Source organism: Mus musculus, chromosome 7, assembly GCF_000001635.26.
Source record: "Mus musculus strain C57BL/6J chromosome 7, GRCm38.p6 C57BL/6J".
Taxonomy (NCBI): domain Eukaryota; kingdom Metazoa; phylum Chordata; class Mammalia; order Rodentia; family Muridae; genus Mus; species Mus musculus.
The window spans coordinates 103,914,838-103,931,900 of record NC_000073.6 but is presented as its reverse complement, the minus strand read 5'-3'; the positions used below and the strand labels follow the sequence as shown (position 1 = coordinate 103,931,900).

At 39.8% G+C, this 17,063-nt stretch overlaps 1 protein-coding gene across 2 annotated transcripts; it reads right to left on the bottom strand.

The window, feature by feature from the left end:
* Positions 1–1,234: 1,234 nt before the first annotated feature.
* Positions 1,235–16,839, bottom strand: Olfr631 (olfactory receptor 631). 2 transcript variants are annotated; one of them, XM_017322273.1, is made up of 4 exons: positions 16,132–16,339; positions 15,511–15,648; positions 13,236–13,419; positions 1,235–3,124 (listed from the first exon to the last, which is right to left on the bottom strand). In XM_017322273.1, exon 4 carries the CDS (start codon positions 3,074–3,076, stop codon positions 2,117–2,119), a length of 960 nt encoding a protein of 319 aa, XP_017177762.1. In that variant the 5' UTR covers positions 3,077–3,124; positions 13,236–13,419; positions 15,511–15,648; positions 16,132–16,339; the 3' UTR covers positions 1,235–2,116. The 2 variants fall into 2 exon arrangements, with proteins under 2 accessions (XP_017177762.1, NP_001257949.1); NM_001271020.1 differs by lacking the exon at positions 16,132–16,339 and adding an exon at positions 16,747–16,839 and having other exon boundaries at positions 1,990–3,124.
* Positions 16,840–17,063: the final 224 nt, after the last annotated feature.

The following is a 17,063-nucleotide window of genomic DNA, read 5'->3' as shown; positions in this document are numbered from 1 at the left end:
TTAGATTTTCTTTTTCTGAGACAGTTGGGCATGATGTTGTATGTCTGGAATTCAAGTCAGCACTGGAGAAATAGAAATAGGAGAATCAGGAGTTCAAGGTAATCGTGGGCTTCACTGCAAGTTTGAGACTAATCTAAGCCACATGAGATCAAGTCTGAGAAGTCTAATAAGCAAATAAATAAATGGAAAAAAGAAAGGAATGGCGAGATTTTTTTTTCTCTTTAGAAATATCAATTTCTCATTTGGGCAAAAATGTCTTTTAATTCTCAGGTGACATTGGAAATAAGTGCATTAATACGCATTGTCATTGTTCATGCTAAATAAGTGCTAATACACACTATCATTGTCATCATCACCAAAGCAGTCATATAGGGTGTTCCAGAGTATTTACAAATAACCTATTTTAGGCAATGCAACGGAGTCATGATATTTGGAAAAATTGGCCTGTGATAAACATAATGAAACATATAAATAAGATTATGTATAATAGTGCTCTTTATAATGGGCATAAATGCTCTGAAAAACCTATGCCTTCTGATTTTTCTGTTCATAAAAGTGTTCTCTCCTTTTTGGCTTGGTCTTTTCTTTTCAGTGAGAGTTTGGTTATGTAGCCAAGGTGTATCTTGAACTCGAGTATAATTCCTGTGTTTCCCAACATGTACCCTCTTGCTTGGCTTCTTACACTATCATGTGGAAAATAGTTTCCTAAGTATTAAACATTATTTTAATAATCAACATTTTTATTAAATGCATTATCTCTTATCTTTTGAAATATGTTCGGCTTGGATATTTTATATGCTGTGCTTTTCATTATGGACAGCACAATTAGCTTTATGTAGTAACTCACTAAGTGTTCAGGCTGTTTATAAAAGACCTAAAGTTTAGAATAAAGCTCGTGTTTAAGGGGTATCTGCAGGAAGTATAAACAACTAAAGTCATTACACAAATATGCAGCTGCATAGATGTACACACATATGTATATATATACAATGCATAGACATAAACAGAAACACATAATATATATACACAGGCCACATACACACACAAGATCATCCAGAAACTAAGATATCAGGATCTAGAATATGATTCTTGGAAAGCCTTGTGCAATGTTTGATGTCTCTGCATCAACAAACCATTTGTGTGTGTGTGTGTGTGTGTGTGTGTGTTTGTTTGTGACCGTGTCTCTTTTGCTATAATTGACACTTATTAGTGAAGATACATGATGTACCAGTCATTGAATTTATAGCACATAGATTTATTAATGGTAGATGCATCTATAATAATTTCAGGGAGTTTAAATTAGTTTTATATCCTAATGAACACATGCACACAATACATAACATACAAACCACATGCTATTTATGACAAATGTTAACATGGCAAATATGGAATGCTATGAAAACAAACAGCCCTGTCTGCTCTGTGTTTAGAAAACTGCCTGTCATTTAGGAAGTAGCATTAAAGGTGAGACTAAACATGGATTATGGTCAGTTGTAGCAGGGTAGGGTATGGATGCTCTGCTGATTTGGAGCTCATATATCCTGAGCAATTGTGACCCAACATGTTTGTCACGGTTTATTTGTCTGAACCTGTTCTCCAGCACATCACTGTGCAGCATCTCACAACTACAGCAGCCAGATATACATCGTGGCTCCAGTTTAACATTGAATTGATTTGCTGGATTCAAGGGATTAAAACAAACAAGCAAGCTACAATCAGAGATGAGCAGACTCAGGAGGAGGTCAAGGGCTTCTACTAGAGGAATGATCGTAGGAGAACAACTTCAGGAAGAGTTGAGGGATTGTTTTTAAACCACTTTAGGGGAAGTGTGTCAGATTTTGATGAATTAATGTAACTCTGGGGTCTGACAGTAGGCTTAACCAGAATAGAAAAAGAGCAGGAGGACTTTGGCCAAGCAGAAAAGATGGGAAGAAAGGGGCATCATAATTTAAGAAAAAGAAGGTCTGTGTTCTTGAGCCACAATTCGAAAGAAAAGAAACATATTTGCATTTTATTTATGACTTGGAGGTCGAAGCTCTCAGGATGCTGGGTGTTATGATAGATACTTAATTTGATAGAGTTTTGACTTTTAGAGTAAGGACATTCAGTTATTCATTTATCCCCAGGATTCAGAATTGACCTTTCTAAAACCTAGGAACCTGATGATTGCTTTTCGGATTTCCTTTGTCTTAATACTATATATGACTGGGTTAAGCATGGGTGGTACAAAGAGGTAGATGTTGGCCATGAGAAGATGCACAGCAGGTGGAGCATGTTTCCCAAAGCGGTGTACCAGGGACAGTCCCATCATGGGCACAAAGAACACAAGCACAGCACAGAGATGTGAAGTACATGTTTGGAAGGCTCGGATCTGCTCCTCTTGGGAAGCCAGACCAGCCACCGTGTATAGGATGAATCCATAGGACAGCGCAATGAGCACGAGGTCTAGCATCACGGTGAACACCACCAGTGACAGTCCATATAGGTTGTTGAAGGTGGTGTCTACACATGCCAGGTGTATCACTTCCTGGTGTAGACAAAATGAGTGGGAGAGGACAAGAGGTCCACAGTAGGGAAAATCCTTCAGGAGGAGCACAATTGGGATAAGGGCTACAGGCCCCCTGAGGATGACACATAGGCCTGCCCTCATTACCCTCTGAACGGTAATAATGGAGGAGTACCTCAGTGGGTGGCAGATGGCCACAAAACGATCAAAGGACATGACGAGGAGCACTGCAGACTCCATGAAGGAAAAAGAGTGGATGCAGAACATCTGGATTTGGCAGGCTCCAAAATAAATGCCATGGTAATTGAACCAAAAAATACCCACCATGGTGGGCAAGGTAGACACTGACAGCCCCAGGTCAGTGAGGGCCAGCAAGGAAAGTAGATAGTACATGGGTGTGTGCAGACGAGGGTTGGTCTTAATAATTATCAGAATGAGACAATTGCCTGAAATGGCCACCAGGTACATCAAGAAAAAGGGGATGAAGATCCAGTGTTCAAAGGCTTCCAAACCAGGAAAGCCACTGAGGTAGAACATAGGGCTAAAATGAGTAATGTTGGATAGGACCATGAATTGAGAAGTAAGAAGATACCCTGCTGGTGTTTCTCAAGGATAGACCTGAAAATAAATGGATATTTCTGATTATTAATGAGTTCTTCAGCTTCACAAACACATCTCTGTCAGGAACTTTGCAATAATCTCTCCCTTCATAACCTCAATCCCATTCATCAGCTATACTCTTTAGCCATTCACATCACAAATAACTGTCATTAGGTTTCTTCTTATATGTTCTTCCCTTTCTTTTCTCTCTTTTCATTTTCCTTCTTTATCCAGAGAGAGAGAGAGAGAGAGAGAGAGAGAGAGAGAGAGAGAGAGAGAGAGAGTTTCTCTGTGTAGCTCTGGCTGTTCTGGAACTCACTCTGTGGGCCAGGGTGGCCTTGAACTCAAAGATCTGCCTTCCTCTGCCTCCAGAGTACTGATTTAAGGGCATAAGCCGCCACCATCACAGGGTACTTATATTTTTTCTAGTCTTTTCTACTGGATTTTTATCATCCCAATTCCTTAAATATGGCTGTTTTCATTTTTAGGCATTTTATTTTTTTTTTTTTTTTTTCCATTTTTTATTAGGTATTTCGCTCATTTACATTTGCAATGCTATACCAAAAGTCCCCCATAGCCACCCACCCCCTCTCCCCTACCCACCCACTCCCCTTTTATGGCCCTGGCGTTCCCCTGTACTGGGGCATATAAAGTTTGCGTGTCCAATGGGCCTCTCTTTCCAGTGATGGCCGACTAGGCCATCTTTTGATGCATATGCAGCTAGAGTCAAGAGCTCCGGGGTACTGGTTAGTTCATAATGTTGTTCCACCTATAGTGTTGCAGATCCCTTTAGCTTCTTTGGTACTTTCTCTAGCTCCTTCATTGGGGGCCATGTGATCCATCCAATAGCCGACTGTGAGCATCCACTTCTATGCTTGCTAGGCCCAGGCATACTCTGACAAGAGACAGCTATATCAGGGTCCTTTCAGCATAATCTTGCTAGTGTATGCAATGGTGTCAGCATTTGGAAGCTGATTATGGGATGGATCCCCGGATATGGTAGTGTCTACATGGTCCATCCTTTTATCTCAGCTCCAAACTTTGTCTCTGTAACTCCTTCCAAGGGTGTTTTGCTCCCACTTCTAAGGAGGGGCATAGTGTTCACACTTCAGTCTTCATTTTTCTTGAGTTTCATGTGTTTAGGAAATTGTATCTTATATCTTGGGTATCTTAGGTTTTGGGCTAATATCCACTTATCAGTGAGTACATATTGTGTGAGTTCCTTTGTGAATGTGTTACCTCACTCAGGATGATGCCCTCCAGGTCCATCCATTTGGCCAGGAATTTCATAAATTCATTCTTTTTAATAGCTGAGTAGTACTCCATTGTGTAGATGTACCACATCTTCTGTATCCATTCCTCTGTTGAGGGGCATCTGGGTTCCTTCCAGCTTCTGGCTATTATAAATAAGGCTGCTATGAACATAGTGGAGCATGTGTCCTTCTTACCAGTTGGGGCATCTTCTGGATATATGCCCAGGAGAGGTATTGCTGGATCCTCCGGTAGTACTATATCCAGTTTTCTGAGGAACCGCCAGACTGATCTCCAGAGTGGTTGTACAAGCCTGCAATCCCACCAACAATGGAGGAGTGTTCCTCTTTCTCCACATCCACGCCAGCATCTGCTGTCACCTGAATTTTTGATCTTAGCCATTCTGACTGGTGTGAGGTGGAATCTCAGGGTTGTTTTGATTTGCATTTCCCTGATGATTAAGGATGTTGAGCATTTTTTCAGGTGCTTCTCTGCCATTCGGTATTCCTCAGGTGAGAATTCTTTGTTCAGTTCTGAGCCCCATTTTTTAATGGGGTTATTTGATTTTCTGAAGTCCACCTTCTTGAGTTCTTTATATATGTTGGATATTAGTCCCCTATCTGATTTAGGATAGGTAAAGATCCTTTCCCAATCTGTTGGTGGTCTTTTTGTCCTATTGACGGTGTCTTTTGCCTTGCAGAAACTTTGGAGTTTCATTAGGTCCCATTTGTCAATTCTCGATCTTACAGAGCAAGCCATTGCTGTTCTGTTCAGGAATCTTTCCCCTGTACCCATATCTTCAAGGCTTTTCCCCACTTTCTCCTCTATAAGTTTCAGTGTCTCTGGTTTTATGTGAAGTTCCTTGATCCACTTAGATTTGACCTTAGTACAAGGAGATAAGTATGGATCGATTCGCATTCTTCTACATGATAACAACCAGTTGTGCCAGCACCAATTGTTGAAAATGCTGTCTTTCTTCCACTGGATGGTTTTAGCTCCCTTGTCGAAGATCAAGTGACCATAGGTGTGTGGGTTCATTTCTGGGTCTTCAATTCTATTCCATTGGTCTACTTGTCTGTCTCTATACCAGTACCATGCAGTTTTTATCACAATTGCCCTGTAGTAAAGCTTTAGGTCAGGCATGGTGATTCCACCAGATGTTCTTTTATCCTTGAGAAGAGTTTTTGCTATCCTAGGTTTTTTGTTATTCCAGATGAATTTGCAAATTGCTCCTTCTAATTCGTTGAAGAATTGAGTTGGAATTTTGATGGGGATTGCATTGAATCTGTAGATTGCTTTTGGCAAGATAGCCATTTTTACAATGTTGATCCTGCCAATCCATGAGCATGGGAGATCTTTCCATCTTCTGAGATCTTCTTTAATTTCTTTCTTCAGAGACTTGAAGTTTTTATCATACAGATCTTTTACTTCCTTAGTTAGAGTCACGCCGAGATATTTTATATTATTTGTGACTATTGAGAAGGGTGTTGTTTCCCTAATTTCTTTCTCAGCCTGTTTATTCTTTGTGTAGAGAAAGGCCATTGACTTGTTTGAGTTAATTTTATATCCAGCTACTTCACCAAAGTTGTTTATCAGGTTTAGGAGTTCTCTGGTGGAATTTTTAGGGTCACTTATATATACTATCATATCATCTGCAAAAAGTGATATTTTGACTTCCTCTTTTCCAATTTGTATCCCCTTGATCTCCTTTTGTTGTCGAATTGCTCTGGCTAATACTTCAAGTACTATGTTGAAAAGGTAGGGAGAAAGTGGGCAGCCTTGTCTAGTCCCTGATTTTAGTGGGATTGCTTCCAGCTTCTCTCCATTTACTTTGATGTTGGCTACTGGTTTGCTGTAGATTGCTTTTATTATGTTTAGGTATGGGCCTTGAATTCCTGATCTTTCCAAAACTTTTATCATGAATGGGTGTTGGATCTTGTCAAATGCTTTCTCTGCATCTAACGAGATGATCATGTGGTTTTTGTCTTTGAGTTTGTTTATATAATGGATTACATTGATGGATTTTCGTATATTAAACCATCCCTGCATCCCTGGGATAAAACCTACTTGGTCAGGATGGATGATTTCTTTAATGTGTTCTTGGATTCGGTTAGCGAGAATTTTATTAAGGATTTTTGCATCGATATTCATAAGAGAAATTGGTCTGAAGTTCTCTATCTTTGTTGGATCTTTCTGTGGTTTAGGTATCAGAGTAATAGTGGCTTCATAAAATGAGTTGGGTAGAGTACCTTCTACTTCTATCTTGTGAAATAGTTTGTGCAGAACTGGAATTAGATCTTCTTTGAAGGTCTGATAGAACTCTGCACTAAACCCATCTGGTCCTGGGCTTTTTTTGGTTGGGAGACTATTAATAACTGCTTCTATTTCTTTAGGGGATATGGGACTGTTTAGAAGGTCAACTTGATCCTGATTCAACTTTGGTACCTGGTATCTGTCCAGAAATTTGTCCATTTCGTCCAGGTTTTCCAGTTTTGTTGAGTATAAGCTTTTGTAGAAGGATCTGATGGTGTTTTGGATTTCTTCAGGATCTGTTGTTATGTCTCCCTTTTCATTTCTGATTTTGTTGATTAGGATTTTGTCCCTTTGCCCTCTAGTGAGTCTAGCTAAGGGTTTATCTATCTTGTTGATTTTCTCAAAGAACCAACTCCTCGTTTGGTTAATTCTTTGAATAGTTCTTCTTGTTTCCACTTGGTTAATTTCACCCCTGAGTTTGATTATTTCCTGCCGTCTACTCCTCTTGGGTGAATTTGCTTCCTTTTTTTCTAGAGCTTTTAGATGTGTTGTCAAGCTGCTAGTATGTGCTCTCTCCCGTTTCTTCTTGGAGGTACTCAGAGCTATGAGTTTCCCTCTTAGAAATGCTTTCATTGTGTCCCAAAGGTTTGGGTACGTTGTGGCTTCATTTTCATTAAACTCTAAAAAGTCTTTAATTTCTTTCTTTATTCCTTCCTTGACCAAGGTATCATTGAGAAGAGTGTTGTTCAGTTTCCACGTGAATGTTGGCTTTCCATTCTTAATGTTGTTATTGAAGATCAGTCTTAGGCCATGGTGGTCTGATAGGATACATGGGACAATTTCAATATTTTTGTATCTGTTGAGGCTTATTTTGTGACCAATTATATGGTCAATTTTGGAGCAGGTCCCGTGAGGTGCTGAGAAGAAGGTATATCCTTTTGTTTTAGGATTAAATATTCTGTAGATATCTGTCAGGTCCATTTGTTTCATAACTTCTGTTAGTTTCACTGTGTCCCTGTTTAGTTTCTGTTTCCACGATCTGTCCATTGATGAAAGTGGTGTGTTGAGGTCTCCCACTATTATTGTGTGAGGTGCAATGTGTGCTTTGAGCTTTACTAAAGTGTCTTTAATGAATGTGGCTGCCCTTGCATTTGGAGCGTAGATATTCAGAATTGAGAGTTCCTCTTGGAGGATTTTACCTTTGATGAGTATGAAGTGTCCCTCCTTGTCTTTTTTGATAACTTTGGGTTGGAAGTCGATTTTATCCGATATTAGAATGGCTACTCCAGCCTGTTTCTTCAGACCATTTGCTTGGAAAATTGTTTTCCAGCCTTTCACTCTGAGGTAGTGTCTGTCTTTTTCCCTGAGATGGGTTTCCTGTAAGCAGCAGAATGTTGGGTCCTGTTTGTGTAGCCAGTCTGTTAGTCTATGTCTTTTTATTGGGGAATTGAGTCCATTGATATTAAGAGATATTAAGGAAAGGTAATTGTTGCTTCCTGTTATTTTTGTTGTTAAAGTTGGCATTCTGTTCTTGTGGTTGTCTTCTTTTAGGTTTGTTGAGGGATTATCTTCTTGTTTTTTCTAGGGCGTGGTTCCCGTCCTTGTATTGGTTTTTTTCTGTTATTATCCTTTGAAGGGCTGGATTCGTGGAGAGATAATGGGTGAATTTAGTTTTGTCGTGGAATACTTTGGTTTCTCCATCTATGGTAATTGAGAGTTTGGCTGGGTATAGTAGCCTGGGCTGGCATTTGTGTTCTCTTAGTGTCTGTATAACATCTGTCCAGGCTCTTCTGGCTTTCATAGTCTCTGGTGAAAAATCTGGTGTAATTCTGATAGGCTTGCCTTTATATGTTACTTGACCTTTTTCCCTTACTGCTTTTAGTATTCTATCTTTATTTAGTGCATTTGGTGTTCTGATTATTATGTGTCGGGAGGAATTTCTTTTCTGGTCCAGTCTATTTGGAGTTCTGTAGGCTTCTTGTATGTTCATGGGCATCTCTTTCTTTAGATTTGGGAAGTTTTCTTCAATAATTTTGTTGAAGATGTTTGCTGGTCCTTTGAGTTGAAAATCTTCATTCTCATCCACTCCTATTATCCGTAGGTTTGGTCTTCTCATTGTGTCCTGGATTTCCTGGATGTTTTGAGTTAGGATCTTTTTGCATTTTCCATTTTCTTTGATTGTTGTGCCGATGTTCTCTATGGAGTCTTCTGCACCTGAGATTCTCTCTTCCATCTCTTGTATTCTGTTGCTGATGCTGGCATCTATGGTTCCAGATTTCTTTCCTAGGGTTTCTATCTCCAGCGTCGCCTCACTTTGGGTTTTCTTTATTGTGTCTACTTCCCTTTTTAGGTCTAGTATGGTTTTGTTCATTTCCATCACCTGTTTGGATGTGTTTTCCTGTTTTTCTATAAGGACTTCTACCTGTTTGGTTGTGTTTTCCTTTTTTTCTTTAAGGACTTGTAACTCTTTAGCAGTGTTTTCCTGTTTTTCTTTAAGGACTTGTAACTCTTTAGCAGTGTTCTCCTGTATTTCTTTAAGTGAGTTATTGAATTCCTTCTTTATGTCCTCTACCATCATCATGAGATATGCTTTTAAATCCAGGTCTACCTTTTCAGGTGTGTTAGGGTGTCCTGGATTGGGCGAAGTGGGCGTTCTGGGTTCTGATGATGGTGAGTGGTCCTGGCTTCTGTTAGTAGGATTCTTACGTTTACCTTTCGCCATCTGGCAATCTCTGGAGTTAGTTGTTATAGTTGTCTTTGTTAAAAGATTGTTCCTCTGTTGATTTTGTTACCCTCTATCAGCAGGCGTGGGAGACAAGCTCTCTTCTCTGAGTTTCAGTGGTCAGAGCAGTCTCTGTAGGCAAGCTCTCCTCTCTCAGGGAAGGTGTACAGTTATCTGGTGTTTGGACCTCCTCCTGGCTGAAGGTGAAGGCCCAAAACAGGATCTTTCCCAGAAGCTGTGTTGCTTTGGCCAGGAAGGTGGCCAGTTGTCTGGAGTCGAAGATGTTGCCGCCTCAGAAGCTCTGTGGCTCTTGCCGGGAAGGTGGCTGGTTGTCTGGAGCTGAAGATGGTGCCGCCCCAGAATCTCTGTGACTCTCTCGCCCGTCCCAGAAACGGCTGGCACTCTGTATTCCACACGGTCACCCGTGCAGCCTGCCCTCCGCGGAGTCCCGGAGCCAAGAAGGCTCCCGCCGGCGCCTGTGCCACAAACCTCTCAGGCCAGGCAGACCCCCGTGCTCTCACCAGGAAGGTGGCCGGCTGTCTGGAGCTGAAGATGGCGCCGCCCAGAAGCTCTGCGACTCTCTCGCCCGTCCCAGAAACGGCTGGCACTCTGTATTCCACACGGTCACCCGTGCAGCCTGCCCTCCGCGGAGTCCCGGAGCCAAGAAGGCTCCCGCCGGCGCCTGTGCCACAAACCTCTCAGGCCAGGCAGACCCCCGTGCTCTCACCAGGAAGGTGGCCGGCTGTCTGGAGCTGAAGATGGCGCCGCCCAGAAGCTCTGCGACTCTCTCGCCCGTCCCAGAAACGGCTGGCACTCTGTATTCCACACGGTCACCCGTGCAGCCTGCCCTCCGCGGAGTCCCGGAGCCAAGAAGGCTCCCGCCGGCGCCTGTGCCACAAACCTCTCAGGCCAGGCAGACCCCCGTGCTCTCACCAGGAAGGTGGCCGGCTGTCTGGAGCTGAAGATGGCGCCGCCCAGAAGCTCTGCGACTCTCTCGCCCGTCCCAGAAACGGCTGGCACTCTGTATTCCACACGGTCACCCGTGCAGCCTGCCCTCCGCGGAGTCCCGGAGCCAAGAAGGCTCCCGCCGGCGCCTGTGCCACAAACCTCTCAGGCCAGGCAGACCCCCGTGCTCTCACCAGGAAGGTGGCCGGCTGTCTGGAGCTGAAGATGGCCTTTTAGGCATTTTAAAAAAGATTGTTCTAATATTTCTTCCTAGGCAATATAAATGACTCATGATTTTATTTTACATTCTTGTTCTGAGAATTTAATCTGTGACTCAGAATTTTTCTTTTAATTTCCAGATTTGTATGTAGTAGTACATACAGATGTGTAAGTTGGTGTTTCACAGCTGCTTTTTGTTTTGTTTTGTTTTTTCGAGACAGGGTTTCTCTGTATAGCCCTGGCTGTCCTGGAATTCACTTTGTAGACCAGGCTGGCCTTGAACTCAGAAATTTGCCTGCCTCTGCCTCCCGAGCGCTGGGATTAAAGGTGTGCGCCACCACCGCCCGGCTTCCACAGCTGTTTTTGACAGTTTTTTTTAAACTGTTTGCTGTTTTTGAATGTGTTTTTAAAAACTGTTTTGAATTCTATTGTACTTAAACTGTGGCCAAGTAGAAGCCAACAATTTTGTCTTTCAACAACTTATTATTATTATTATTATTATTATTATTATTATTATTATTATATGCTTCTTATCTTAGGGGTATAAGTCACATTGTTGTTTTTTATATTTGCAATGCTGGCAATGTAATTCTGATTATGGCTTCCTTTCCCCCGACTACTCCTAGATGCTTTATAACTCCCCACTCACCCATAACTACACTGTTTTTTTTTTTTTCTTTCGTCATTACGGTATGAACAGGTATATAATAATAATAATAATAATAATAATAATAATAATAATAATAATAGTAATAATAATAATATAAAATAAAACCAAAACAAACCAGAGACTGATGAAACAAACAAACTACGAGGAGCAAAAGAACCAAAGAAAAAGCACAAGAAACACATGTAGATGCAGAGACATATACTTTGTACACACAGAAATCCCATAAAAACATAACACTGGAAGCTGTAATATATATGCAAAAGACTTAGGCAGAAAGAAAGCAAGAAAGAAAGACAAAAGGAGAGAAACACAGAAAGAAAGAAAGAAAGAAAGAAAGAAAGAAAGAAAGAAAGAAAGAAAGAAAGAAAGAAAGAAAGGAAGGAAGGAAGGAAGGAAGGAAGGAAGAAAGAAAGAAAGAAAGAAAGAAAGAAAGAAAGAAAGAAAGAAAGAAAGAAAGAAAGAAAGAAAAAAGATAGATAATGTCCAAACAAAGCATTATGAGACATAGAATCTCCAAAAGTGCCATTGATTTTGGGCAACTGTATCTTATAGAAGTATCTCCTAGCAGAGAAAACAGAAAGTGAGAGTGTCTGAAGTGGATTGCAGCTTAACTGCTTGATTGACTGGAAAAGCAAAGGGGGCATGCATAAGCAATGGAAGAAGAGGGTCCTGGTGAGAAAAGAATTTGAGACAATAGCTTAATCTAGATTATGTATGACTTCACAGTGCATGAGAATTGTCCTTAACTGTGTTTGACTTCCATTATGCTTAAACTATGGCCAAGTAGAAGCCAACAACTGCAACAATAAGAACAACAACATCAACAACAACACTACCACCAACAACAAAGAGAAGAAACATTTTAATAAGATAGGAAAGAAGCCGGGGAATTCTGTTCAAGCATGTACTACAGGAGGTGTCCAACAAGTGTCAATAGTGCTGATAAGGAACCAAGATAACATGAGCTGAGAAAGGACCAAAGTTTAATCAACATGGAAACCATTGGTGATCAAGAAAGGAGAAGTTCCAGCAGAGTGGTTGAAATAAAATCGTATTCTAAGGCATCAAGGAGAAAGAGGGAGAGTGAGAGACAGGTGCATCAGAGCAATGGGGTAGGATTCCATGATGCAGATGGTCTTTTTTCAGGCTCACATGTCAAAGTGTAATCAGTAAGTGTTCATGTGTATTTCCCATCACTACATTTAGCTACTTACGTGAGATAAATTAAAGAGGATTAAATAATCTAGATTGAATTTTGGCTAAGTCAGCATAATCTGAATTCAGAGTATATAGACTAATAAATGATTAATAATAATGATGTACTGGTAGAGAATATCTAAGGTTAAAAATCCAGTTAAAATTTGAGAGGAGGAGGGATAATGACTAGAAAACAGACTTTCTAGATCATGGGTTAGGCTTAATCATTGATTTTAGGTACATTATACAATTCTTGATGAGATCTTGAGGGCATAGATGCAACAGTTAAGTTACTAAGAATTATATCATGATGATTATGAGAGTGAGACAAGAATGTGCTAGAGTCTGCAGTGATTTGCTGGAAGAGGTGAATCACATAAGGAGGATCGTGTGAAAGTGTATTAGGTGGTGCAGAACAGCTCATGGAAGGATACTGCAAGGATGAAAACAAAACAAAACTACAACAAAAATAAAGTCGGTGGCCTAAGAAGGAGGCAGAAACAAATTTCTGAGTTCAAGGCCGACCTGGTCTACTGAGCAAGTTCTGAGACAGTGTGAGCTGAACAAAGATGCCTTGTCTCAAAAAAAAAAAAAAAAAAAACCTCAAAGAAAAAAATTTAGTTAAAACAAACAATAAAAAGATGAACATGACAAAGATGAGCCCATCTCACTTCAGCCAAGAGGTGAGAATATCTTGCCCACCTATCCTCTCCATTTCTTTAGTAGTTCTCTATTCAAGTAAATAATACACAACTTATTAATTTTATAGTCCATTTAGAGAAATGCTTTTTAAATGCACCTGTTGGGACCTATGCTTACTATGTCTTTAAAATATGTGATTTAGTTAGGTTAGCAATACATACATGCCTTACCTTGAGTTTCTCCTTTAGAAGTTTTGATATCATATTGTCTGGTTCCCTCCTCCTCCTCCTCCTCCTCCTCCTCCTCCTCCTCCTCCTCCTCCTCCTCCTCCTCCTCCCCCACCTCTTCCTCCTTTTTGTTCTTCTGCCAAGATTATTTTCCCTTTAATTTTCTGGCAAATGTTTTTGCTTGCACCTAAAGTTTGGTTATTTGATACACAAACACAAACAAATAATGCATATGTAATTTTACTTTTACCTTATCTACTATTCTAAATCAATGAATTGACAGGTAAAATTTAGACAATGAAAGTGTTTCTAAAGTGAATATGAAAATGGCCAATTTTATATACATTTGATTATCCATCAATGATATATTCTTTTTCTAAAACTAACACAAACATTTTCCATTTTGGGTGTTGATCATCCTGTCATAATGCATCTAAATTGTTAAAGTGCTCATTCTCTTATGACTTTCAAAGTTTGTTAATTCCATGTTCCTTAATACTTGACCATTGCATTGTGCTAGATGTATATAAATACACATTTACATGTGTTTTGCCACAGAATACACCAATATATTTTGGTAAGAGTTCCCATTGTGTTCTTCTTCCCCTTACTCAAAATGCTCATGGTACTCAGTTTCCTGAATTCTTAACTTCTCACTTGTTATTTATTATTATGAAGACACCTGTAAATATTTGTGTCTAGTCTAGATAGTTTTGTTATGTAGACAGTCTGCCTCTTTCCGAGTTTCTTGTGAGTGTTTGCCAATTATACTTAACACATTTACAACTGAGTTCAAGCATATCACCACACACTTAATTCTCCCCTACCTGTGATTTTTAGGTATCTATTACTATTTCCAGGTATCTACTACAACTTTTTGATAAAGAAAGTGTTCAATCTTTCTTACCTTTTAAGGACCCCTTCATGTGTTCCTTTGTATTTATCTTTGTAATTGTCATCTTAGTTCTTAGTTTTCCCATCCTAGCAGAGCCCTCTGATATATAAATTGCAATGACCCTTCATCTCCAGAGTCCACCTCCTACCGTCACAGCATCATTTGGAAAGTGCTAACTCTGAGCCACTATGGCAGTCCTTCACGAGCTTCCCTTTCAGCAGAGTAAAATGATGTGGTAATGGGTTCAGTTTCTTGAGGTTACCAACAATTCACAAACAATATTTTAAAAGTTTACACATTTATGTTTCTTATAACTATGAATTTTTTATCACTGTCTCACAGGTGGCACATAAGCCGTGTGTCATTCCAAAGTATATTATTCTAGTGTTGTATAAGAGTTTGTAGTACACTACCCATGACCAAGTCCTACCTAGTTTGGTGCCTTTGCTTTATTTACTCCACTCAATATATTCATGTTGTTCTTGACTTTCTATGCATTTTTATTTATTTATTTACTTTTTTACATTTTATGTTCCTTGCTTTCTTAGCAAACAACAACCCTTTTTCTTCCAACTCATAAATGCTTCCTGATTGTTTAAGACTTAGTACAAATATCCCTTCTTACAATTTCCTCCCAACTTTGTTGTATTGAGTTAGGAGAGTTCAACCAGTAAATTCCCATTGATTGTTTAAGACTCAGTACACATATTTGTTCTTATCGATTTCCCCTGACTTCATTGGGTAGAGTTAGGAGAGTTCTCGGTATTCACATCATTCCTTTTATGTAACACTTCTGAAATGTAATAAACATATATATCTCTTGACGTGTATACTTTCTATAGTTAGATAGGGAATGCATTTCTATGTAGAAGAGAGTACATACATATTATCATAAGTACAATCATGTATAATGTGTTTTAAAAACTTACTAATAGTTTATAAAATAAGTATTACTTATCAGTAATCTGTAGTTTTTATATATTGTAGATTGTATTTAAAATCTAATATGCTATAAAAAGATGAAGACATGCATGTAAATACACAACTATTAAAATTGTGATTCTATATTTATACATATATTTTTACTTATGTATACTTCATAGTTCAATTTTGCCCAGAAGACTAAGAACAGTGTATGTTTATATAAACTTTGTTACACGAATTATTTATATGTTACATATAGCATTTACATATCTATATTTATACATGTCCCTCATACACATATACTTCGAACTAATGATTCTTTAATTCCTCTTTTTTCCCAAGTAGACTAGGTTCTCTGAGAGCCCTGGATTCCAGGTCAGTGTTTATCACATGGTGCGCTCTACCATATAGTATCTGCATAATGAATGAAATTAAGTGATGAGTGGTCATTCTACTCACCTCTTGTTCTGCCTGGGTGTTTGAAGTTCAGGCTTGGCTCTTGTCACTGACTTCAGTGTGACATGGCACAACAGACAAGAAGAAGGATTCGTTGGAACCAAGAAGTCCACAGAGATAATGGTGGAACTTGGATAACTCCTTTTAGAATGAAAATTACAGGTAATTTATCTTGGCAATGCGCGACGGTGGTTCTTGGAGGAAGAGTAATACCCATATATAAATTTTCACAGAAAAACAGAAGTCTTGTCTATCAATTCATAGTCAATGCTTAATGACTGTGAAACTGCCACAGTCAAAGCAGAACAAATATAGATGAAATATGAGAAAAGTTCTCAAAATGGGATTTCCTAATAAATGATGAAAAATTAGCTACTTTTGCTATACCTATTTTTTTTAAAAATCAAATTTAGTATTTGCTATTTCTAGAATGAATTATTGGTGGAAACACTGTTTCTTATGTTTTGAACATAATTATTCCAAACAGATCCCTCCTAGTGAGATCTCAAGAATGTCCCCACCATGGTGGAACATGCCTCTTTTGAATAGAGTAGAGGTGGACTGTGGAGAAGGAGATCATTCTGGGATAGTAAGATTGGCATGACAGGTTGTGATCATTAATACCTGCAGAGCAGAGCTAGATTCTCCACTGTGTACACAGGTCTGAGAGTCAAAATGCACTTAATGTATGTGTTAGAAAAATGAATGTCTCTTTGTTTAGGACAGAAAGAGGCATACTGAGTGTAGTTCAGAGCTGGGCAAGGAGAGGCACACATAGAGCAGTAAGCTGATCCTTTGGTGCCAGTGGAAATCTAATCTCTGGGCATGGCCTAGAAAGAGCCTGGCTGGTCCAGTCATAAGGATGGGGCAACACTGTTCCCTAATGATAAGATAACACTGCAGATGGTCTCTCATATTCTCCAATGATATCAGGCCCTTCTCTCTGAGCCTGACCCTGTCTTTCTCTGAGGACATCAGAAGTAGAGGAGTTTCTGTAGAGAGTTCAGATTCTCAGATTTAATTTTTCAAGTGAAAAACACCTGAGCTTCAGTGAGGTAAATATGAGTAACACATTTACAGAAGGTCACTCAAACATGTCGGGAAGAAGCTCAAATTAGGGCTCATTGCTCTCGCAGAAAATTCATTCCTTCCCCCTACCCCTTTCCTGCATATCCTCCACCCTCCCTTCTAGGTCTCTCTACCACACCACTCCAAGAGAAGATAGTGGCAGACACTTACCAGCTGATGTTAATTAAAAAAAAAAAAAAACCCATGAAGTCAGAGCAGTTTGTACTGTAGACCAGAATGGCTGCAAAGTCAGGGAGAGGCCTCGTGCTGATTTCTTTCAGAGAAGTATTTATCCTCTTTCTTCCTCTATGCTTGAAAAGCACTTCACTTCAACTGGGAGAACTTGAGAGCCAAGAAGGAGTCCCCAGGGCTGTAGTCCCTGCATGGGCGGGACCCAGGTAGTCAGAGTCCTTCATTACACCCCATCCCTCCTTGTACAGAGTCATCTGAAGCTGGAGCATCCTTACTCTGCAGGGCTGGGTTCGGCA